This window comes from Tasmannia lanceolata, unplaced genomic scaffold (assembly GCF_043159265.1).
Source record: "Tasmannia lanceolata isolate RefF3 unplaced genomic scaffold, GAP_Taslan_0.1 ptg000006l, whole genome shotgun sequence".
Taxonomy (NCBI): domain Eukaryota; kingdom Viridiplantae; phylum Streptophyta; class Magnoliopsida; order Canellales; family Winteraceae; genus Tasmannia; species Tasmannia lanceolata.
The window spans coordinates 12,413,007-12,438,637 of NW_027518683.1; the positions used below are offsets into that span (position 1 = coordinate 12,413,007).

General features: G+C 37.2%; 1 protein-coding gene across 6 annotated transcripts; it reads right to left on the reverse strand.

Annotated features, from left to right (window-relative positions):
* Positions 1-13,107: 13,107 nt before the first annotated feature.
* Positions 13,108-23,355, reverse strand: LOC143879727 (uncharacterized). 6 transcript variants are annotated; one of them, XM_077382259.1, is made up of 8 exons: positions 22,715-23,354; positions 22,509-22,624; positions 22,174-22,348; positions 16,100-17,441; positions 15,838-15,888; positions 15,669-15,767; positions 14,810-14,968; positions 13,108-13,587 (listed from the first exon to the last, which is right to left on the reverse strand). In XM_077382259.1, the coding sequence occupies exons 4-8, from the start codon at positions 17,372-17,374 to the stop codon at positions 13,456-13,458; spliced, it is 1,716 nt and encodes a 571-aa protein (XP_077238374.1). In that variant the 5' UTR covers positions 17,375-17,441; positions 22,174-22,348; positions 22,509-22,624; positions 22,715-23,354; the 3' UTR covers positions 13,108-13,455. The 6 variants fall into 6 exon arrangements, with proteins under 6 accessions (XP_077238374.1, XP_077238371.1, XP_077238373.1 ...); XM_077382256.1 differs by adding an exon at positions 21,323-21,496 and having other exon boundaries at positions 22,174-23,355; XM_077382258.1 differs by having other exon boundaries at positions 22,174-22,624.
* Positions 23,356-25,631: the final 2,276 nt, after the last annotated feature.

Consider the following 25,631-nt stretch of genomic DNA (forward strand, 5'->3'; position numbering starts at 1 on the left):
CCTTGCAATATCAAGTTATTAATGTGTACTAAGGATTGCAATGCAATGTAAGTCCCTGGAACCTTTTCTTCTCCACAACAAGAAAAGCACAGAACGTTCCCTAGGGCCTATGGCCATTCCGTTCCGGTTTAAGGCCACAGTCCACATGAGAAGAGAAGATGGTTTGATTGATTGAAACATGAATCAACCATGGCCTTTATCACAACCACCTGTAAAATTACATAAACATCAAAAGTATGCAACATCCAGAAACATTTCATTCCGTGAAAGGTTTTCAAATGAAAATTGTGTTTCCTCCAGGGAGCTATTTGTTATAGTTTGTAAGGATGAACTGAAAACTTGAAAAGGTGCAACATCTTCCATATGCATCATATGCAATGAAAAATTTGTTCGGGATGTCATCTCCATGAAACTTGTCAACAGAACTCCACTTGAAGATCGAGTGATACACAGATCAATATCACCTCAAATGGTTATCAAATTTCAAAAAGGAAATGGTTTATTCAATTATTCAAGATATCTTGTACAAAAATCCTCAGCCTGCCCTTTATTCACATAATTAAAAGGGCGCGAATCATCCTCCAGGGGTGCGAATTTATCATCTCCCTTCTTCAAAATAGTTTTCTCTAAAACCTTAAAATGCCGAAAAACTCAACGAAGGAATTTTTGAAAACCCTACTATGAAGAAATCCCAAAACATCGAGTAGAAAGCTGATTAACAAAAAACTAATTAGCAATAAAAAAAAGTATAGAACATATGATGAAGAAAATATCACTGAGCCAAAAATCAAGAACAGAAAACGAGAAAGGGCATACGTGAACAGTTCCACTTGAAAAAGAAAATAGGAAACCTTATTTTAATCTTCTAAAAAATGAAAATAGAAAAAACCCTATTTTGTTGAACGAGGGATGTTTGTCATTCTAGAAATAATGTAGTGATTTTCGGAAGCTCGTGGACAATTTGAAATCTGTCAAATATGCAGTTGTTTTAGAATACCTCATGATAAGTCAGAGGTATGTCACTTGATGAATCAAAGATGTTTTGGTTATTCAAAAAATCAACTTGAGAACACTAAGAGCTAGGAATTTCAAAATTCTAAGATTGCACGCCCTTACCAACTTTAGAACTGAACCAGGAATTTTTTAGAACACTAAGCTAGGAATTTCAAAATTCTAAGATTGCACGCCCTTCCCAACTTTAGAACTAAACCGGGAATTTTTGTTATTTTCTAGAAGGTAGAAAATGTACCGTTGAGAATCTTCTCACATTTTAGTGACTGCTCATCAGAACATAACAGAAGAAGAGCATGCATCACTATCAGAATTTCTAAATATTTTGATAATTCCCGGAATAATCAGGGCATGGTTTTGTCAATTTTGAAAAGCCCGGTGAGGTAGGTAAATAGGTTGATTGAGTAATGCTCCAGTGTGTGGTGTGTTTGGTGTTGTAGATGTTTTAGCGATTGCTCATCAGAATATAACAGAAGAAGAGCATGCATCACTATCAAAGACTATGAATGGGTTGATTGACTAATGTTCTGTGATATTGCACCAAGTCACCAGGTTTGGCTCCGAGTGAGTTAAAAAAACTAGCCCTTCAGAAAAAATATCATCATGAAACTAGTTACAAGAACACCGAATAGAGCACGAGTGGTTAAGGAAGAAACTGTTAATGATTTTGCATTTTCAAAATCATGTATATTACATGTTTTAGTGTTTTGGAAAATGTTTTATCAAAAGCGTTTGGAAAAAAGAAAAAGTTTTCTTGGAAATATTTGCTTTTACAAAAGGATGTAGAAGTGTAGTTGAAAAAGATAGTTCCACATCGGATGAGAGAAAAGAAAGAGAAGGGCTTATAAAGCACTACCTTTTCTAACTCTTGTTGATTGCACATTGGGTTGAACCCATGGTTGGACCCGCGGGACGGTGCAACGCACCGTTCGCACACGCGCACGCGCACGCGCGCGCGCGGCGTGGGCAATGGGCTATAGGGCGCATAGTGGCGCTTTATTGGCGCTTTTTTAGGCGCACTTTGCACTTGACTCCAACGGTCAAAGGGTGTGATCAAATGGGTTGTGTCCCTTTCCCCAACGGTCATGTGCCAAGGGGGTGCGATCCACACCATAGATGATTGATCTAACGATGACTGGGTTGGAAAGAGGATTTTACTCAAGCCAACAGTCACATCTAGGATCGATCAGGACCGTTCAATATCAATGGGTGCGATCTAACGGTCAGATTTCAAACATTCTGGAAAGGTGCCCTGTAGAGGTGTTTTTCTCACTGAAAAGACACCAGATGGTCTATAAAAATGTGCAAACTTCAGTCATTTCATATAGAAATCGAATTGGCAATTCTGACTGACTTTACACTCTCTTCTACACTCCTACTAAAATCCCCAAGTATTTCTACATACTGTTTTTCTTTTGTTTACTGTTCTAGATACTGTTTTTCTGCAGAAACAGAATCTAGAGATTTCTCTAAGGCTTGAAATTTCGGAAGGGCATTTCGGGTTTGATTCCGCTAGTGCTACGCGTCATCAAACATTAGTAGGGCTTCCCTACTAGGCTTCATTGTATCTTGGAGGCAATTCGCGGATCCCCTTTGCACACTACTAGTGGGGGCGAATCTTGTCTTAAGGAAAGTGATATCACGCCTTGAAGCAACAAGTTTCTGTTTTCTATCATCAACAGTACCCTCAACAAATTTTCCAACAATCTTAAGACAATATTTTCTACTGTTGTTTCAATGGCACTTTATTCAGTTCGTCAAATGACCCAAGACTTTGTCAAACTCGAACGTTTCGACAAAGGAAATTTCAAGCGCTGGCAGAAGAAGCTGCACTTCATTTTGACATCACTCAAAGTGGTCCATGTTCTCACAACTCTAAAGCCGTCAGCAAATGAAAATGAAACTTTGGCGGAGGCTCGTGCAAGGATGAAGTGGGAACAGGATGACTACATCTGCAAAGGGCACATCCTAAATGCTATGTCAGATACACTATTTGACATATATCAAGGCATGGGATCAGCAAGTGAAATCTGGAATGCACTTGAAGCCAAATACTTGGCGGAAGACGCTAGTAGCAAGAAATTCACTGTGAGTCAATTTTTAAATTTTAAAATGGTAGATGATAAGTCTGTTATTGATCAATTACATGAAATACAACATGTAATTAATCAAATTCATTTGCAAGGCATCCTTCTTGATGATTCCTTCATTGTCCCGTCAATTATTGACAAACTTCCACCAAATTGGAAAGACTTTAGAAAAAGTCTAAAACACAAGAAAGAGGAAATGTCTATTGAAGACTTGGCTCAATGCCTCAGGATTGAGGAAGAGTCAAGAATCAGAGACAAGAAAGAAAATGAAACTGTATCCTCTAAGATCCATTTGGTGGAAAATGTCAAGAATTCGAACCAACAAAGAAAAGGCAATTGGAAGAGAAACAAACACCCTGAAAAGAATACTAATAAGAATAAGAAAAGAAAGGGTGCTTGTTTCAACTGTGGCAAACCAGGCCATTACAAGAGTGAGTGCCGACTTCTTAAGGATAAGAAGTCGGGTGCACCAACAGACAAAGAAAAGTTTGTCGCCATGATTTCAGAGGCAAATATGCTTGAAGATGGCAATGATTGGTGGATTGACTCTGGTGCGACGATGCATGTCTGTAAAGACAGGAACCTGTTTTCAACTTATGAAACAGTTGAAGATGGAAGCGTGTTATACATGGGAAATTCGTCGACAGCAGAAGTCAAAGGGAAGGGCAAGGTGGAACTTGAGTTCACATCCGGCAAGCGACTCACTCTAACCGGTGTCTACCATGTACCAGAAGTTAGAAAGAACTTAGTGTCTGGAAGCATTCTCAACAAGAATGGCTTCAAACTTGTATTTGAATCTGACAAGTTCATTCTTTCTAAGGGGGGTACTTTTGTTGGGAAGGGATATATGTATGAAGGGATGTTCAAACTTAATATCAATAAAGTGAATGTCTTTGCTTATGTTTTGGATTCTTCTTTATCTTTATGGCATAATCGTTTAGGACATGTAAATACTAGGAAAATGAATGATATGGTTAAGTTAACCTTAATTCCTAAATATGAAAATGACTTAGTAGATAAATGTAAAACATGCATGCAAACCAAGATAATTACTAAGTCATTTCCTAAAGTAGATAGAACTTCTAACTTGTTAGATTTAATTCATAGTGATGTATGTGACATTCATAGTGTTCCCACAAAGGGAGGTAAAAAGTACTTTGTTACATTTATTGATGATTATTCTAAGTACTGTTATGTTTATCTACTTAGTCATAAAGATGAGGTTTTAGAAAAATTTAAGATTTATAAAACTGAAGTAGAAAACCAATGTATAACAAGCATTAAATGTCTCAGATCAGATAGAGGTGGTGAATATCACTTTCCTCATTTCTGTGAATCAGTAGGCATAGTCCATGAAACTTCTGCCCCTTATACACCACAACAAAATGGTGTAGCAGAAAGGAAGAATAGGACACTTACTGAAATGATTAATGCTATGCTTGTTAATTCTGGTTTAAATAAAAGTTTTTGGGGTGAAGCCTTACTTACAGCTTGTCACATTTTGAATAGGGTACCAAGTAAGAAATCTGATATAACCCCTTATGAATTGTGGAAGAAAAGGAAACCAAACTTAAGTTACCTTAAAGTTTGGGGTTGTAGATCTATAGTTAAAGTCCCTAAACCTAAGTTAAGGAAATTAGGTGAAAAGGGTATTGAGTGTATCTTTTTGGGATATGCTAGTCACAGTAAGGCCTATAGGTTCTTAGTTATAGAACCCAATGATTTTATAGATGTCAATACCATAATTGAATCTAGAGATGCCTTTTTCTATGAAAATAGGTTCACTTCAATTCCTAAAGAAATTGAACCTACAACTTCTGTAGATCATCATTTAGAATCACAAACAGAAGTTGGTGAACCTAGTGTACAACCTAGTAAAATAAGAAGAAGCTCAAGAGATAGAAGGGATAGGAGTTTTGGCCCTGACTTTGTAACCTACCTGGTAGAAGGGACAAGGGAAAAACTCCAAGGTTCTATCTTGTTAAACTTTAGCATAGAAAGTGACCCTCAAACCTATGGAGAAGCCATAAAGTCACAAGATGCTGCTTTTTGGAAAGAAGCAATTAATGACGAAATGGATTCTATCATGGGTAATAAAACTTGGATTTTGGTTGATCTACCACCTGGGTCTAAACCTATAGGATGTAAATGGATCTTCAAGAAGAAGATCAAAGTAGATGGGACCATAGAAAAGTTTAAGGCAAGGTTAGTTGCCAAAGGGTTTACTCAAAAACCCGGTATTGATTTCTTTAACACATATGCACCTGTTGCTAGGATTTCTACCATTAGAGTGTTGATTGCCCTTGCTTCCATATACAAACTTCACATTCACCAGATGGATGTTAAAACCGCATTCTTAAATGGTGAACTTGATGAAGAAGTGTATATGGAACAACCTGAGGGATTTATTCTGCCAGGCCAAGAGCATAAAGTATGTAAGCTTATCAAATCTTTGTATGGGCTTAAGCAAGCCCCTAAACAATGGCATGAAAGATTTGATAAAGTCTTAGTGTCAAATGGTTATAAGATACATGAGTCAGATAAATGTATATACAGTAAATTTAAGGGTGGCAAAGGTGTTGTTATTTGTTTATATGTTGATGACATGTTAATTTTTAGTACCGATATTGAAAGCATTCAAAGTACTAAATCATATCTTTCTCAAAACTTTGATATGAAAGATATGGGTGAAGCTGATGTGATTTTGGGTATTAGAATCATAAGACAGAATAATGGTCTTATTCTAACACAATCACATTATATTGAGAAAGTTCTCAAAAAGTTTAACCATTTTGAATGTTCACCCATTTCAACACCTTTTGACCCAAATATAAAGTTGTATCTTAATACTGGTAGGACTATCTCTCAACTAGGGTATGCTAGTGTAATTGGTAGTCTTATGTATGCTATGACTTGTACTAGGCCAGACATAGCATATGCTGTAGGTAAACTTAGTAGGTTTACCAGTAATCCTAGTTTTTCTCATTGGAATGCAGTCTATAGAGTTTTAAAATATTTAAAGAAAACTATAGACTATGGTTTATGTTATAGTGGGTATCCAACTGTAATAGAAGGATACTCTGATGCTAGTTGGATAACTGAGCGTATAGACCATTTATCAACCAGTGGGTGGATTTTCACCCTTGGTGGGGGAGCAGTCTCCTGGGCCTCTAAGAAACAGACATGCATAACAACTTCAACTATGGAAGCAGAGTTTATAGCTCTGGCAGCATGCTGTAAAGAGGCGGAATGGCTTCGGAATTTGTTATTGGAAATTCCGTTATGGTCTAAACCAATGCCATCGATTTATGTCCATTGTTATAGTCAGGCCACACTATCAAGGGCATATAATCATGTTTATAATGGTAAGTCCAGACATATAGGACTTAGACATAGTGCTATAAGAGAGTTACTTACTAATGGAGTAGTAACTATTGATTTTGTGAGATCGAGCCAAAACTTGGCCGATCCATTCACTAAAGCTCTTGCAAGAGATCTGGTGTGTAAAACATCATTAGGGATGGGGTTAAAGCCATTAACCAATAGTCACCAATGATGGAACATCAACTCAACACTTGAATAAACATCAAGTCTTGAGTTCAATGAGTCCAAGTACATCATATGGAGTGACTGCAAGCACTATAATCTGTATTATTTGCCATCCCAAGGTAAAGTGCTTGGTACCTGTAATGTTTAAAAGGAGAAGGCTGAGTATTTAAACTCTTAATAGGCTTATAACATAGTGTTGGAGTGTTTTAGTTACAGGGGCACTCTTGATAAGCCTACCTATGTGAGTGTGGAAGTGGTGCCGCTTCCTATGAGACCTGGCTAGTCTCTAGAGCGCTCATGAAACCAAGATATAGACACAAGGCCAGTACATGTGTCGGTTTTAGAAATTGCCCAAAGAGGTGAAATCTTATGTGTGAGACGTATCCGGTTAACCAAATAGAATAGCTAGTTCAAAGATACGTCTACTATGCAATTCTGGTTAACTTTGATATGTCCTCACTAAGTGAAGGTTCAAATCGAGAGATACCTTCATATATGCATAAGATTTCCAAGCTCAATGAGAAAATTTTCTTTGATTTTGAAAATGGTGGGGGATTGTTAATGATTTTGCATTTTCAAAATCATGTATATTACATGTTTTAGTGTTTTGGAAAATGTTTTATCAAAAGCGTTTGGGAAAAAGAAAAAGTTTTCTTGGAAATATTTGCTTTTACAAAAGGATGTAGAAGTGTAGTTGAAAAAGATAGTTCCACATCGGATGAGAGAAAAGAAAGAGAAGGGCTTATAAAGCACTACCTTTTCTAACTCTTGTTGATTGCACATTGGGTTGAACCCATGGTTGGACCCGCGGGACGGTGCAACGCACCGTTCGCACACGCGCACGCGCACGCGCGCGCGCGGCGTGGGCAATGGGCTATAGGGCGCATAGTGGCGCTTTATTGGCGCTTTTTTAGGCGCACTTTGCACTTGACTCCAACGGTCAAAGGGTGTGATCAAATGGGTTGTGTCCCTTTCCCCAACGGTCATGTGCCAAGGGGGTGCGATCCACACCATAGATGATTGATCTAACGATGACTGGGTTGGAAAGAGGATTTTACTCAAGCCAACAGTCACATCTAGGATCGATCAGGACCGTTCAATATCAATGGGTGCGATCTAACGGTCAGATTTCAAACATTCTGGAAAGGTGCCCTGTAGAGGTGTTTTTCACACTGAAAAGACACCAGATGGTCTATAAAAATGTGCAAACTTCAGTCATTTCATATAGAAATCGAATTGGCAATTCTGACTGACTTTACACTCTCTTCTACACTCCTACTAAAATCCCCAAGTATTTCTACATACTGTTTTTCTTTTGTTTACTGTTCTAGATACTGTTTTTCTGCAGAAACAGAATCTAGAGATTTCTCTAAGGCTTGAAATTTCGGAAGGGCATTTCGGGTTTGATTCCGCTAGTGCTACGCGTCATCAAACATTAGTAGGGCTTCCCTACTAGGCTTCATTGTATCTTGGAGGCAATTCGCGGATCCCCTTTGCACACTACTAGTGGGGGCGAATCTTGTCTTAAGGAAAGTGATATCACGCCTTGAAGCAACAAGTTTCTGTTTTCTATCATCAACAGTACCCTCAACAAATTTTCCAACAGAAACAAACCTCATATGACATATCATCTATATCTAATCTCATGTCTCCCGCCTGTTCATCAAAGCTTAGGCCACCCAAGAGCAAATTTGTCTCGTGGACCACTAATTATTCCGGGAAGGGAAAAATTACTTTTAGCTACAGGAACAATTGAAGATAAAGATCAAAGAATACACGAGAGATTAGCTATATGCCTATATGAGAATTGTTAGTAAATAAACCCCACAAGTAAACCTTTAAAATCAATATAATGAATGATTCTGGGAGGAAAATGATACTAATAATAGAAAGCATGTAAACATAATTTCAACAAATTCCATACACAATACCTATGCCCTTTCCTTTCATGTTAAAATACCAGAAGTCATCATGATCCACTAATGGCCAGCTATTGATAAGCTATCCTTTTTATTTGGCTTCCTCCGATGTCTCATTTTCATATAAACAAAAATTCAATAATAACCTAAGATGTACATAAGATAACAAATAGAAAAATTAGAGCATTTTAGTGCTATTAATAAAATCTATTTGGGAATAGATTGTGAATGTAAAATGACAAGGATAATTAAACTATTGATAGGTGTAATAAGAAAGACCTTATTTATCAAAAATTGTAATTTGTTTCTCACAAAAAATCACAATAATAAATTTGATAATGAGTCACATATAAAACTAGGGAAATGATAGCCCTCCCTTAAACTACTATAAATTGCCTTAGAGCAAAGTAACTTACTTAAATTGCATCTATTATCAAGCCTCATTCCACTCTTGTTGCAACCTATGGGCAAGTAGCATATATATAGGGGGAATCACATTGAAAGAATGACTTTATTTCCTCATCACATGTTATGTGTGATTTTTGTGGACTATAACTAAAGTATCATTTATCGTCACATTTTATGTGTGTTTTTAATAGTTTTTAGGGGTGTGAGAAGTCTCACCACATTTGATGCAGTTTTTATGCCTTTTTTTTATAGACCTACAATAAAAATAGCATTTATGTGAGAAGGTTGAAAGAAATAAGTTGATTTACTCACCGCACTTGTGTGTTTTTATGGTTACTTGGAGGTGCCAATCAGCTAAAGGTTTTCTCAAAGAGAGGGAGCATTCTAATTAGGGGTGCAACTTGGGTCGGGCGGGTTGGGTTTTCCAAAAACCTACGCTACCTGAGAATTATCTCGGGTCGGGTCGGGTTTTCAGTTTTTAGTGTAGGATAGTGACTAAGTTTAAAGATTGTAGAAAAAAAATCTTCACATAAAAAATCTCTAAATTGATGTCATCAAGTGTATAAATTTAAGGACACGATATTTTTCACATAACAGACATGATCACCTCAATGAAAACAATTGTTTCAATATATTGGAAAATAATTTTCTATGTTATTCAAGCAATATTTAAAAAATCACAGTGCACCCATATGAGTTGGGTCGGGTTTCGATTTTCGGGTTTTTTTTCTTTAAACCTAGTCCTGCCCGAGATTGAGTCGGGTTTTCTAATTAAAAACCTGACCATAGCCAAGACCCATGATTTCTAAACCCGACCCATGTTATTTTCGGGTCGGGTCGATGCGAGTCAGGTAAAACCCGACCCAAGTTGCAGCCCTAATTCAAATGCTATTTTGTACAAAGGAAGACATATAGTTGCAGGGTGATACCATTCCAAAAAAAAAAAAAAAAAAAGTTGCAAAGTGACCTGAAGGAATTCTACCAAAAGGTATTAGTCAAATCAGATTTTTACATACGAGACATTATATTGGGTGAGAGACTCATTACTAGCTAAGTATTTAACTCTTGTCATAAGTGCATCTTCCTATTTTTATTTTTATTTTTATTTTTTTGAAAAACCCAAATAAGGGATTTATGCTTCAGAAAATGGATTTAGAGTTTTAAAAGAAAAAAAAGTCAAAATTCACAAGAGGGATTTCTTCAAAATAGTTGTTTCTAAAACCTTGCAATGCTAAATGAAGAAATCCCAAAACATCGAGTGGAAAATTGATTAACAGAAAACCAATTAGCAGTAAAAAAAAAGTATAAAACATACGATGAAGAAAATATTTTTTTTTGAAAGTTAACAAAGATTTATTGATATGAATAAAATACAATCAGGAGACAAGATGCCCGAGAAAATATCACTGAGCCAAAAAAATTGAAAACAGAAAACGAGAAAGGGCATACGTGAACAGTTCAACTCGAAAATGAAAACTGGGAAACCACATTTTGAAAACCCCTATTTTGATCCTCTATAAAATGGAAACAAAAAACCCTATTTTGATCTTCTTGAAAACGAAAACAGAAAATTATATTTTGATCTTCTCGAAAACGAAAACAAGAAACCCTATATATGATGGGTGGCCATGAAAACACGTGAAGTCTAAAAAAAGTAGGTACGACCCACTTTTTTTGATGATCCAAACCGTTCATCTGTTTGGGCATAGCGTAAATAGGTTGTGCCCGAAAAATCATTTCCATAGGATGATCCTAACCCTCCGATCCATAGAAGATTCCATAAATGATTTTTGGAAATCTCCATATTCAGATCCGTTCAAATCGGAGGGTTAGGATCATCCTATGGAAATGATTTTGGGGCACAACCTATGTACATTGTGCCCAAACAGATGAACGGTTTGGATCATCAAAAAAAGTGGGCCGTACCTACTTTTTTTAGAATTCACGGCCACCCATCATATAAATTCTCCCCTATTTTGATCTTCTGAAAAACAGGAAAATGATATGGAGACCTGGAGTACGACCTAAAACGGGACCTGCAATGAGAATATGTCATTGATCTTCTCGAAAACGAAAACAAGAAACCCTATTTTTGATCTTCTAAAAAAGGAAAATGATATGGAGACCCGACCTAAAACGAGACCTGCAATGAGAATATGCCATGTGTTAAAGAAAAATTTACATTTTGATATTTTCCTAAACTCAAGGGATTGCTCAGTAACTAGTGAGGTTGTGGCGTGAAGCAATTTGTTGAGTAACTAGTGAGGTTGTGGCGTGAAGCAATTTGTTGGGTCCCCTTTTAGGTCCTACTCTCGGTTTCCCAAGCATTACTCAAAATAAAAACAAAAAAAAACTATATTTTGATCGAAAACAGAAAACAGTATTCTGATATTCTCGAAAACGAAAACAAGAAATCCTATTTTGATCTTCTAAAAAAAAAAAAAAAAAACTCTATTTTGATGTTCTTAATAACGAAAAAAAAAAAAAAACAATATTCTAATTTTTTTCAAAAAAGAAAACAGAAACCCCTATTGTGATCTTCTCCAAATGAAAATATAAAACCATATATTTAGATCTTCTAGAAAGCAGAAAAAAGAATATGAGAAAGAGAGGAAGTAACTAGTTTTAAGGATTGTTGGTTCAGAAGGTTGGCGCACAAGCTTGGTCATGACATGCCAAAAGTTGAGAAAAGTTCATGGTTGAGCCTCAATTACAGTGGAGTATGTTACGTGACTAAATAAATGGGTCCCACTTTTAGGTAGAATAAATTAGTTAGTATTTTGTGGTATTCTATCTCTAGTTGTTGGTGTAGATATGAGCTTTAGAGATAGAGGTTATTTAGATTAGCTTGTGTAGAGTTTTAGATGGAGTGGTAACTGTGTTCTCTGTTTATAAATAACAACATGTAACCGGTCTTTTGAAAGGAATGAAGAAACTAGTTTCAGAAAGTGTGTCTTGTGCACAAAGGAGGACTGGTCCTTCCCTCGAAAATCAAAATCCGTTAACAGTAAACTGCATCATGATACAATTGGAAACATCACAACAATGAAAAATTGATGAATTTAAGCAACATTTATATTGTTGTTTGTCTTCCATCTTCAGGCGCAGGTCGGAGACTGCTCTGATTTAATTTACTGGAACGGTTTCTTTTAGTTGGGCATCCAAGAAATGTTGACACTGATAACTTTCGTCAAGTGAACATCCAAATTGAACGACTTCTATCGTTTTAAAATGTTTTTTTAGGTTTGCACCTGCTTAGATCACACATCTCATGCACACCAAGATAGTGTGCCTCAATTTAATTTGTTGATTGATTGATACATGCTTATTTGAGTTTCCCCTACCACGACTTTAGGTGAAGGTTTACCCTTGGAAAAGAAAAAAAAACATATATATTGAGAGGTTAAACCTCTGTGTTTTTAGCTGCTGAGTTGAACTAATCAGGCTTACTCTTGTTTACACGCGTGCGAAGATGACTGGAGGAATGCATCGGTAGGGCGCACCTCATTGTATTTACAATGATGCATCCGCACTACCACATAATGGTTCCCACATTTGATCCAAACCGTCCATTTGGTAGACCTTGGTTTGTTTATATGCTTGCAAAGAGTCGCATTGCCCGCTTATTTTACTGGTGAAAATACCTTCATATGCCGTTCTTCGCAGGACAAAACTTAATTTTGCATGCATCTGTGATTTTTTTTTATCTCCGGATTATTAGTAGGAAAGATGTGTGAGTTTATTTAAGAATAAACTGAGAAATGGTGTTTGCAGAAATGCAAACACCTTCACCCATTGCTGCTATTCAGAACTTTTTTCATCCTTAAAACACCTTGCAATATCAGAGCATCAATGTGTATTCAGGATTGCAATGCAATTTAGGTCGACAGAGCGAAATGGAATTGCTTGGAGACTTGGAGTGACTCTGCTTCGATCTGAGAATTCAGCCCAGATTCGTGCCAGTAGCAGCAGCTAAAGAGTCAGAAAAAAAATTGGTATAGTAGAATAACGTCAGCCTATAGTCACTCGGTTTCCATTTTAGGACAGCCCACATACATGTTGAGTGTTACTTTCTCGGTTAGTGAGAAAAGAAAGTGCTTTGATTTATTGAAAGATGAATCAACCACAAGTTCATATGAAATCCCATTGATTCTTATTTATCATACCATCAGTACTGAAATTTTCAAGAGTGGTGATTCCATGGCCTTATCAAAACCACCTGTAAAATCACACAAACATTACATGGATGCAACATGAAAAGACTATGAACATTTCATTTTGTGTAAGGTTTTCAAATGGAAATGGTGTTTCCACTAGTGAGCAAAGAAACTGCGTATGTAGTTCTTGAAGCTGTGGTTTATTTCATGAGATGAATTTAAGGTGAAAATATGTACAGAGAGAAAGGAGAGAGAAAGCCGCCAATCTGTGCACAGTATTGTACAAAAATCCTCGCCCCCAATGGCTGTTTGTTCACACGATTAAGAGGGCGAAGCTGGAGCCTTGCAAATCGGGCACCAGTTCTTCTGTTGAAGCCACTGACAGATGCAGAGTTCGTGGTACCGATGATCACACCCTAACTTGCCTACCTCGTCTCCCACAACATACTCTTCCTGAAAATGGAATATCATCTGGTTAAAATCTGAATAAAATATAGCATATTTACATCAATTGGAACAGATAACTAATGAAAAGGAGATGAAGTTTAGGTCTTATGAATCGGCCAAGATCTGCAGATTTTTTTATACTCTGTTTCTTTTGATGTAAAATCGTCTTTCGATGTAAATGGGCATAAAACAAATCTTCTCTCGCCATAATTAATACATTTCTAAGTGGAATAATGGGCGAAAAAATTGTTTTACATCGAACGAAACAGAGCCAGAGCTAGGAGATGTAAGTGTAGTTGCAGACTGGGATAGATGCTAAAATTGAAACTAAGGAATCGTGGCACAGTACAATCTTCTCTCAGGCAAATCAGAAATTACCCAAGATGTGAATAACGAGAGAATGTAAACGTTCAAAAACCAGTCAGGAAACAATGAACCAAATATATATAATTGGAAAACACTTGGAAGAATCTTTTTTTTTTTTTTTGAACAGTGAAAACACTTGAATCTTATTATCAAAAATTTTCTTTGACTTGGGCACCACCACACGATGTGGTGTAGTTTGTTCGTCCTGATGTCAATTCACAAATTCATGGGGTGTTCTTATCTGTAGTGCAAACAAATGTGGCTTGTTCAAATTTTGGTAAAACAATGGGTGACAGTTCTGTTCTTTGTAACCATTGCTTCCCTTAGCTAACTAGACAATCTAAAACACCCTTTATAACGGCTGCATGGGTTAAATGGTTTCCACTAAACTTATTGGAAATAAAAAGGTATAAAGAAACTGCTTTACATCGAGGTTAGCAATAAGCTACCATTCCCAGTTTGGGCATAAACTAACTACTTCTTTTATTTCAGTTACTAAGAGGGATCTTGAACTAAAAAACAGACCTTAGAAGCTAAATTAGGGTGTCTCGAGAAATTCCAATAATTGGGTTCAGGATTCAATTCTTCAAAAACATCATTAGAAGAAAAGAATGAAGTGGTTTTAAACATCGTATCAAAGCAAAAAATCCGTTTTGTCATTTCGTCTATAAATCGAATATTCTTCTTATGTTGACCAGATGAATTTCCAACATTTATGTTACGGAATGGATTAAAGTCATGTTGAAATAGTAAGAACTCAAAAGGACGTTACGTATCAAGTTTGTAAAACAAAACCGCAAGGGGAACATAAATAATACCTCATTTCTCAAAAAAAAAAAAAGGAAAATTAAAGGAAAAATACCTGACAAATACTGCATTTGGTATCCTCATCACCACAACATGAAATCCCAGGGACTAGAGGTGCAGGCGCATAGCAGCTTCTCTTAAGACAGTTCGACAATGCTTCTTCTGTAAGAGCTGTGCCGACAGAACCCATTTTCTCCTCTAGGGCTAATAATTCCTGTTAACCAAGCATGCAATTCATTACATAAAAACGTTGTGTAAGGGAAAGATTTGTTGAGGTCATACTTTAGTGAATTCCTTGAACTAATTAATATTTTGAAACCCTTCCGGTTCAGTAACATCAGTAAATATTTTTAACAAGTCAAAAATATGAGACTTCGAATGAACCAGATGTTTTGGTCATTCTAGAAATAATGTAGTGATTTCCCAGAGCTTGTGGACATTTTGAAGCCTATCAAATATGCAATTGTTTTTTAAATAACTCTTGATAAGTCAAAGATATGTCACGTCTGATGAATCAGATATGTTTTGATCATTCAGAAAACCATCTTGCACTCCTATTCCAATTTTAAAAGTAACTAACAGAAGAAGAGCATGCATCACCATCGGAGATTCTAAATATTTTGGTAATTTCTAGATAAATCATGGCATAGTTTTGTTCATTTTGAATAGCCTCCTGAGTAGGTAAATAGGTTGATTGACTAATGTTCCACGTCAGAGCTAGTGTGTGGTGCTGCATCGGGCTTGGCTCTAAGTTATCACGGCTTGCATATATCGTCAAAATGCAAAAGAAAGAGATACCATAAAAAATAAATTAAAAATCAACATAAGAAACGAACCTTGTAAAAACTTTATTATGAAACTAGGAACAAGAACACCCAATAGTGCATCAGTGGTTCAGGAAGGAAGAAACAAACCTCATATGACATATTATCTATATCAAGTCTCATGTCTCTATGCTGATCATGAAAGCTAAGGCCACCCAAGAACAAATTTGACTCCAGGACCAATAATTGCTGCGGGAAGAAAAAAAACTACTTTTAGTTACAATCTAAAGAGGAACAGTTGAAGACGAAGATCAACAACCTCATATGTTAACTCTTCGTCCTGTTCTATCCTCTCCAGTGCCAGCAATACCTGCATAAGGTCAATCCCCAATTTTCATTTTCAAATGCTCAGTCCAAAGTATACACTTAAGTCAGTTACAAAGAATACATACAAGAGATTAGATACATGAGAAATGTTAGTAAATAAACCCCATAAGTAAACCTTGAAAATCAATAAGAAAATGATATTGATAACAGAAAGCATGAAGAAACATAATTTCAACCGATTCCATAGGCAATACCTCTGCAATCCCTTCCATGTTAAAACGCCGGAAGCCATCACGATCCACTGAGAGACTGCGAAATGGTCGGGTATTGCTATCTTCAGGATGAGCGATTGGCCTACTGTGCACTGTCTCATTGCTAGAACCTGGTCGTCCATAAGAGCTATGTCTAATAGAGGAAAATTCTGATGGGAATGAACGAGAAGAACTGGACGGAGCAGATTCACCGATCGAAAATTCAGTTTGAGGCAACTGTGCAACCATAATAGGCTCAGGTAGTGGCAAGCTGTTGTCATTGATCTGTTCGGCCGGCCGCGTCCTGGCGTCCACACCGACCGTTCTCCGAGTTCTAACTGAGGCAACACTACCACTACTTGTAGAACAATTTCTGGGCCTTCTTGAAACTTGTTGAGACACTGAGCGTTCGGGAAAAGAGGGACTTGGACTGGAGAGAGAATTCCTTGGAGAACCTAAATTTCCTTCAGTAGATGAACCACTCGTGCTCTTAGCACCTCTAGCAGAAGAACTCTCTCCTTCAGGAGGACATCTTGTTTTAATCACAAAGGCCCTTCTATTACGACCACTCTCAGAAGATGAAGAACCTGAAGGGAGAACATCAGATATTGATGTACAACCAAGATTTCCAAGACCACATCTATTCGCATTAGCACCCTGAACTTGTGAGACTGCTTTCGCAGTTTGTCTGGTGTTTCTCGACGAGAAGGAGCGTCGGACAGACGAACCCAAAGATGTACCCTGGTTTCCTAATCCAGACTGCTGGACTTGTTTTCGAGACATTGAATATGAAGTTACAGAGCAACTCCCCATTTCCTCAGTTGAATTTGCAGAAAAACTATGGCGAGCAGTAGATTTGGCATCTTTGGGTTCAGAATGTCGTCCTGTTCGGGAACCTGTAGTTGTGGGAATGGGTTCTGAAACTTCTGCTTCATCCTGATTGTTACTAGTTTGAGCCAGAACTGTTTCTTTCAGAGATGCTGCGCTCTGTTGCTCCTGGCAAGACTTTTTATGGTAATTTGCACCAGAAGGTGTCCTAGAGGAGCTACCAACTATACTCTGGCTACTTGAAGAGTGGAAGGAAGGCCTTGAATATTTGGCTTTTTCTGGGTTAATAACTTGGGTGCTTTTCATGGAGTTAAGTCTAGCACTGCATCCTATTCGGTTACAATATTGAGTGCTTCTATCCTCATTGTTTGGATTTCTGAAAGAGAGGCCAGACCCCCTTCTAGAAATGCCAAACCCACCAGAAGCTCTTTTACCCGCATATTCGTCCATGTCAGAATCACTGTATGGATGAGTATGAAAAAATATGAATCTTTCCGGAACAGGTGGCTTTTTATATCTGCAACAATAATATGAAAATAATGATCAATTACAAGTGGCTACATATAACTCTGGAAATAAGGCTGCCATAAAATGAATGATAGCAACATTTTAAAAGAAAAAAGGACCGTATCAAAGTACTATCAAAAGGGAGATAGGACCAAGAAATAAGGACCAAAAAGTCCACATCACAGTGGGTGAGGCCAGACCAGGGACATAACAGCAACCAACCATGATAAGTCCTTGAGACAACAACAATGTTTTTAGAATTTAAAAGTTAGCCGCGTAGCTTCAATCAAATTCAAAAGCAAACTGTAAAATAAATAGGTGATGGAGAAATGAGACAAAAGCAAGATGGGATATAGTAGAGGGTCAATAAATGAATCCATTTTCATAATTGAGTTGAGTGTAAGAAAAAAAAAGTAAACCTCACAATAATGATGGGAACTGCATTTTGTAATAAAGCAAATAGTATGCTTTATGAAGGATTCTCCCGAGAATCATCAAGAAAGAGGGGAAGATTGAGAGAATAAGTGTATTCCACTCCAAACCAAATAATTGCTATTCAATTAGAAGTAATTACTAAATATTCATCAATCATTCAACAAATGTAAGAATACCAGCTTCATTCATCACCTGTCTGCATACGCAGCCCCAATGAATGGGAACACTGGAGGTATCTCTGTGGGCCAGTGGAAGGTCCACCACATTCCTCGTTACTGATTCACTGCTCACATATACACCCTCACCATGAGACCATCAGGCCGAGTTCTGCTCATTGACACATGCAAAACCCCTTCCACTGCCATGTCCAACAATGTGGGCAACAACCCTTTGAAAAGGAAGAAACTCTTCTAGAAACAAAAAAGACTCAACAACGAGACAGAATTCTACTCATCATAAAAAAGGTCAACCATGCACACGTTAGTCAACATACAGTCATCCAATTGCATAGTGATTCCTGCCCGGATCACTCCCTCCTCTGTTGAAGCTATAAAGATACGGTTTAAATCTCTTAGGTTAGAAATTACCTTCAAGACCAGTAAAATCTAGACGCAGGTGGGTCCTTGAGTACCGATAAAAACTGTTCAAGTGACTGTAGTAATCCACTAGTCATTTGCCACAATTCTCAGCAGGAGCAGCAAAATATGAGTGATCCTAGTGAAATTGTCCATATCTGTCACATCATACAATCCACCAAAGAAATCATGCTGCAGACTCTCACAAATCATGTTCCAGATTCTCAGTCCATTCCTGCAGTAGAAGTGGCACCTCTGAAAACGCAGTTCTTAAAATGTCTCAGTCACTCTCACACTTGCATACGGAAAATCAAGGGAGGCTGCTTCCTTTTTCTCTGGGAGATTATTTCGTATCGGCATCAACATACACGAATGTGGAAAAATTCATCGGTCCCCAGTCATTCACTTCAACAAATGCTATACCAGCACAATACCATTCCCTCCACAACAGGCTTAGAAAGATTCTTCATAAACCGCTTGTGCATCAGGTCATAAAATATGGCAGAATGGGATCTTTGGATGTGGGTTTTCAAGTTTCCAACCCACTCATGTTTCTATTTGGAATATTCAATGCAAACATATGTTTCATATGGTGACAACTTGCAACAGAGGAAATTCTAATTCTTGTTCGCTTCTGGGCTGACAATACCTATTGTTAGAAACTTACCGACTTCTCCAAAAGCTTAAGCTGTTGGAGAAAGGCGTTATTTATCTTTTATACTTTAACACTACCCCGCACGTGTGGCCCACTTGGCAAACACGTCACACATGTGGTCCCACCTTGGGCCAACCATCGCATGTGGATTTTTTTTTTTTGTGACATCGGGGAGGTTTGAACTCGAGACCTTTGGCTCTGATACCATGTCAGAAACTTACCAACTTCTCCAAAAGCTTAAGTTGTTGGAGAAAGGCGTTGTTTATCTTTTATAATTTAACACCTACGTTATCTTGAGTATGGAGTCAAGTATTCCATGACTTAGATTGGTGAAATGACATCAAACGACCCATGAAGCACTCTTTTCACTCTAAAAAGTACAATTTTTTTTTTGCAAAATCACTCTGGCATGTTTTGTTTTACACTTTTGATCTTCTTGATATGCTTTAGAAATTGCAAAAGTTCTCTTTCTTCATTAATGCTCCATAGGTTGACATCTCTGTAAGAAGATTATTCGTGTATACAAAGTGATACCCAATTTGTTTCAAGATAATGATACAGATAAGGATATAGACTTAATAGTATACAAGAAGAAAATTCTTGAGCCATATATTATACAATTTGTTTGCCAAAGGTAATATTCCCTAAGTTATTTATTTACACGCCTTGACAGATAAGAGAGTATACATGTTAAATTTTAAAGTGTATTTTTTGGAACCCTAATTTGTTTAGCTTAGTTTATTTTATTTTATTTTGAGAGATGTAGTGAGGGCAAATATGTATTTTTTTGTCCTTTGGGCATGTTGGTCATTTTCCCTAGCTTGCACATGTGTGAGCCACACATGGTTGCTCCATCTTTTCCCACTACCCATCTATTTGAAATTCAAATCGTTACTTGGAACTCCAAACCCACCACTTCCCTAAGCATTAAAGCCTCCACTTTCCAACACCCACTACCTCTTACCTAAGCCATTTACTCTCTACTTTCCATTGACTAAGCCTATTCTCATTTACTCCATTTTGTAGAGATTCTCCACTAACAAGCAAGACCTCCATTGAAGCTCTATTGAAGCTTTCTTGTGTGCAAGCTAGTTTTCGAAGCAAAGGCCAACTTTCCCATATTTTCTCTATGTATTGAAGCTTTCTTCTTGAAGCTTTCTTCTTGAAGCCTTGTCTATTTGTAGTGTTGTTCTTCTCTCATATATATTGAAGCACATATTGGTTTGGCATTGTTCTTCTACTACTTTGGTTGTTGATCTTAGGCTAGTGTAAACTTTGGTTTCATTATTTGAGAAGGGGATTTTCCGGTGTTGCAAAATCCTTCTTGTTTTGGCGTTGTTCTTCTTCTACTTTGGTTATAGAGAAAGACGGATCTCGCAACATCGGAAAATACCCTTCTCAAATAGTGAAACCAAAGTTTACACTAGCCCAAGATCAACAACCAAAGTAGAAGAAGAACAAAGCCCAACAAGATGTACTTCAATATGATGGAACAACATTACAAGACAAGAACAAAAAGGGAGAAAAAAGCTTCAACAAGAAAGCTTCAAGAGGAAAGCTTCAAGACGTAGACAAAATATGGGACAAGTTGGCCTTTGCTTCAAACACTAGCTAGCACACAAGAAAGCTTCAATGGAGCTTCAATGGAGGTCTTGCTTGTTAGTGGTGTGTGTAGTGTGTTTGGGTTATGAGTATGCAAGCAGAGGAAATGATACGGGGAGAAAATTCTCAATCCATATATCATACAGTTTGTTTGCCAGAGGTAATATTCCCTTAGTTACTCAATCTACACACCTTGGAAGATAAGAGGGTATACGTATGTGTGTGTACTGTGTTTGGGTTATGAAAAGATAACAAGAAGCATCTATATTTGTCCCCATATCTGCATCAGAGTCATAGCATCTAATGTACAAGCTCCCACCACACTCAGTAGCTTGGACAAAACATGCAAAGCATCAGTTGTATATGTACATGTAAATCCTATTTGGGATTCATCTTCTTCTTGTTGAAAAGTCAAAGCGATAAGTTTTACAAGGGGAAGGATTCAGAAGTCTGTAAATCTTACGTGGGCCTCATCTTCTTCTTGTTGATGAGAATAAAAGTTTCAGAAATATATAATTTCATTTCCAAAAAGAAGCAAAAGCCAGTGAGTATTTGGGGATTTATGATTTTATTCATGATTAAAAAAAAAATGAAAACATGTTATTGGATGAGCGCAAAAGGCACCTGATCTCTGGGTACTTAACCAATAGGCATCCCAGTTCCAGTTCCGGAAGCAGTGAGTTTCTCGTCAACGAGCAATTAATCAGGTACTACAACGTGCTTTTGGTCATAATCCGGCGAAGGGGGGATTATTCAGAGCAGGCTCAATGGACAATGGGGATGGAATAGCTGTTGGAACTGAGCACGGGTTTTTTGAGTTAGCTCGCAGCAGAAACAGACAACCATTCACATCAATTTCCTTGTCTAATTCAAAACATAAAGATGACTTACAAGGGAAATCCAAATTTTTCTGTGGATTATAATCACCACGGTATTGAACAAACACCGAAACTATCGATAGCAAACAACAACCAATTCCAATAAAGGGTAAACACCAATCCAGAAACAAAAGAAAACGCTAGCCAGCATAAACCAAAATAAGAAAAAAGAAAAAGAGAATCATCCAAGAGGACCATAAACACACATAGCTTGCTTTAATCAATAACAGGGATAAGATAAACACCTTTTCCTATATTATCACCACCAACAAGAAAAAGAACCCATATTCATTTTCATAAAAAAAAAACAGCCAGTTTTCCTATATTTAGCCATATTTGAGCTATTCTCAACAGTCTCAGTGTTTTCAGGAGGGAAAAACGCTGAAACCCCAAAACAGAAACTCCCATCTTTCTAATTCCTCACAAAACGGAACAATAAAACGAAAAAAGAAACCCAAATAATGAAGAAACGAAAGTTTCAAAAGATGATTCACATATAAATTCAAAAAGGTTATATAGCTAAAAGTTTTTATTTTATTTTTTCAAACTAGAAATTGATGAATTCTCGAAGAGAAAAAACAAAGGATTTTTTCATACCTGAAGAAGAGAGATAGAAGAACGAGTTCAACCGTGTCCGATATGCCTGAGAGAGGTGTAAAATGGAATTCAGAGAGCCCTAAAACGTATATACAAGATCCGAGGCAAATAAAAATGTCCAACTGGCTTTGACGAAAGCTCTGCCGTCTCTTCACTTACCCCCCAAAACCTCATCCTGACCGTCCGATTATTATAATTAATTATTTTTCCTTTTGTAGGAGAAATAAGATAATAGAAAATTAGAAATGATAAGAAAAAAAGGCGTTTCTTCTATTTTTTTTACTGTTTCAGGGTGACTTTTTCTTCCCTTTCGTGTCTGAAACCCTAATACCGACCTTTTCGAAATTCATTTTCCGGAAAGCTAATCCGTACATGCAATTTTTCATCTTTCTGAGCTGGAGTTGAGATTTAGGTCATACTTTTCGGTTTGAAAAATCGAATCGATCGGATCCTGTACAAAAAAAAAAAAAGTTTTCTGCTTTGTTTCAGCTGGAATTTAAGTCGATCTTGTTTTCTCTACTAAAATTTTCATCGATCTGACCTTCAATCTTCAAGAATAGATATTCAGATTTCGCAGTTTCCTTCTAGATCCTCTTATTTTGTTTCTTCTTCCAGATACTCTCTTTCGATCTTGTATATCAATGATAAAACCTAATTTCGCAGTTTTGCAGTTTCTTTCGATATGATATAGTTTTCGACTATTGTTACGTACGTTTTCTCGCCCAAATTCAGCGAGAAAGAGCGTTTTTTTCCCAGGACGTCACGATTCCAAAACTGGAATTTCAGAAATCGATAACTTCACAGATTCAATGTCTTCTCCCTCAATCTAGATCTCGAAGATTGTTTCCCTTCTCTTTCTCGCCCGAATTTCGGCGAAAGAAAGCTATTGCTTATCGGAAATCTGTACCTTTTATGGAACTCAACAAGCAATTAACAAAACCGTTGCTTTTCCTTCGCTTTCTCACCTAAATTCAAGGGAAAACAACTTTTTTTCTGCTACTCAACAGAGAGAGAGAGAGAGAGAGAGAGAGAGAGAGTTTGATAAATTTGATTAGGATTTAGGTCAGCCATTTGTTAGTTTTAGAATTTTCTTCTTGTGGTTTTGCGTGGTTTGAGAAAGGGTTGTTGACGTGGAAGAATGTCGGGTTGTGAAAAGAGCTTCTCATGGTGGGAGATAGCGTCCAGGGGAAGCCTACACCACCAAAGAGAACCCAAATGTGGAAATGAAGCAACCATTTTTTTCCCATGAGATTTCTCTTTCCGAGGAAAACGATCTATCGAGGGTAAATTCGGAACACCATTCCGATATTTCCAACCTTAATAAATAAGTAGGTCCATTGGATGATGAACGGTTTGAATGATTAAAAAAAAAAACAACAACAAGTGGATGAAACAAACAATCTGTTAACAGGACCTACCAATGGCCGTCAATGGGATTTGGTTAGAGACTTAGACGTCCACAAAGGTCTCTTTCGTCATTTTCAATTTTTTAATAGAAAGTGGATAGGAGTCTCCCTCAATCTCTATACATACAATCTGACACGTGTATGATGAACCCGGAAATGGTCATCCAGTGGGCCCATTCATCGATTTCCAAATGGCCAAATATTACACAGTTAGATTATCTTAAATACAGGATGTGCCTTAATCATGCCTCAACTAATGGTTAGATTACCAACTTTGGAAGCTTAACTACTAAACTAATCCTCTCTCATGAGAATCAAACCTAATTTCAAAGGAATCTCAAATTAAAATCTCCTCGTGCCTTATCAACCAAGATTAGATGCTAAGGGGGTGTTTGGGTCTAGGCGTAAAATTTAAAAAAAATCCGGGTGGCCGACCTTTACATGTAAAGCTCAGAGAGAGAAAACCTCCTAAAGTAACATTCTTTTCAACATTTTCCTTTCATCGGCACAGTTCCTACCAATATGCTTTCCCAAAAAAAGCTTGTGATTTGATTATACATCAGTGTGTGGCTTTCGTTGTAGGCCCTCCATTTCAACCAAAAGCCCATTTCTCGTTGTGGGGAATCGTTCTCTTTTGAATCATCATTTCTTAAAAGAAGTTTGTTGTTCAGCTCTTTTTAAATAATGGGAATAAGAAAAAGTAGTTTGGAAGTAGCTTTCACTTGAGGTGCCTTCATGATAGTGAGAATTGAGGAATTAGAATATTGAATTTTATAAAGATCGTGCAAAAGATGATGCAAAGGGTTGAATGATAATGAACTTTGTATGAAAAAACCATCCACATCTAGTTCAAGTGGGATTCTGTGGTGTGAGCCACCAAGACGGTGGACAGTGGTCGCTGGTGTTGCCGCCTGTGGGAACGCGACATGGATGAGTATCACATTCAACATCTCCAGCACAACAGAACCACTGGACCCAACGGAGGACATGGATGCAATATTATAAGAGATATTCTGAGGGAAATTTGGATGCAAGGAAAAAGATTATGAAAAAAATAGGGTTTAATAGGTTACAATTATCCTTGAAAATAGGATATATATTCCAATTACTCCGAAAGCTTAAGCTGTTAGAGTTGGTTTATTTAATCATTTATACTTCTAACACCCCCCTCACGTGTGGCCCCTATTTTGGATTATCCATACGCGTCGATTTTTTCAATATCAAGGAGATGTTGGGTTTTGAACCCATGACTTGTTGTGAGACAATGGCTCATATACCATGTGAAACACCCGATTACTCCAAAACTTTTGCGGTAAATTTCAGTACATCCAGCATATGCACTGGCTTTCTAAATGGGTGGGATGAGAATAAGAGATTGACCATCCATTATTCCTTAGGTGAGGAGGGCATGTTTTTTTATCTAGGGTAAAAGATTCTTTGAAAACGAGATTTTCTAACACCCTAGAAAACTCATTTTTCATGGAATTTTTTCGAGAAAAAAAATTCTTCTTTTTCTAAGAAAATTTCAACCCTCTATGAAATTACTTTTTTATCCATGGAAAAATATTCCATACTAAAAGAACCAGTTCCATGGGAAAAAATGTGGAAACATACCTGTGAGGTCACAAGCTTCAATTGGTTGTTGACATGGTATTAAAGCAAAAATCCATGTGTATGGCTAACCCAAAAGAAGTGAGAGCGTCAAATGAGGGGGGAGGGGGATGTTAAGGTATAAACGATTAAATAACACCAACTTTAACTGCTTAAGGTTTTAGAGTAATAGGTTGTTTCACAATACTATTGATTCGATTAGAGATGATGAGGGTTATATTTTAACACAAATGAAGCAGAAGTAACAATTGTTTTTTTTTTTTTTTTTTTGGTAGGTGAGTTGGGCTTGAACTTCCAACCTCCAGGTTGAAGAACAAAGTCTTAATCTCAGAAGTAATAATTGTCGGTTGAATAAGCTTGTCGATAAGACACATATAAATGAATGAATGGGTATGTTGTTAGCTAGTGAAATGTATTTTTGGGCATGTGTGAATCATGGGG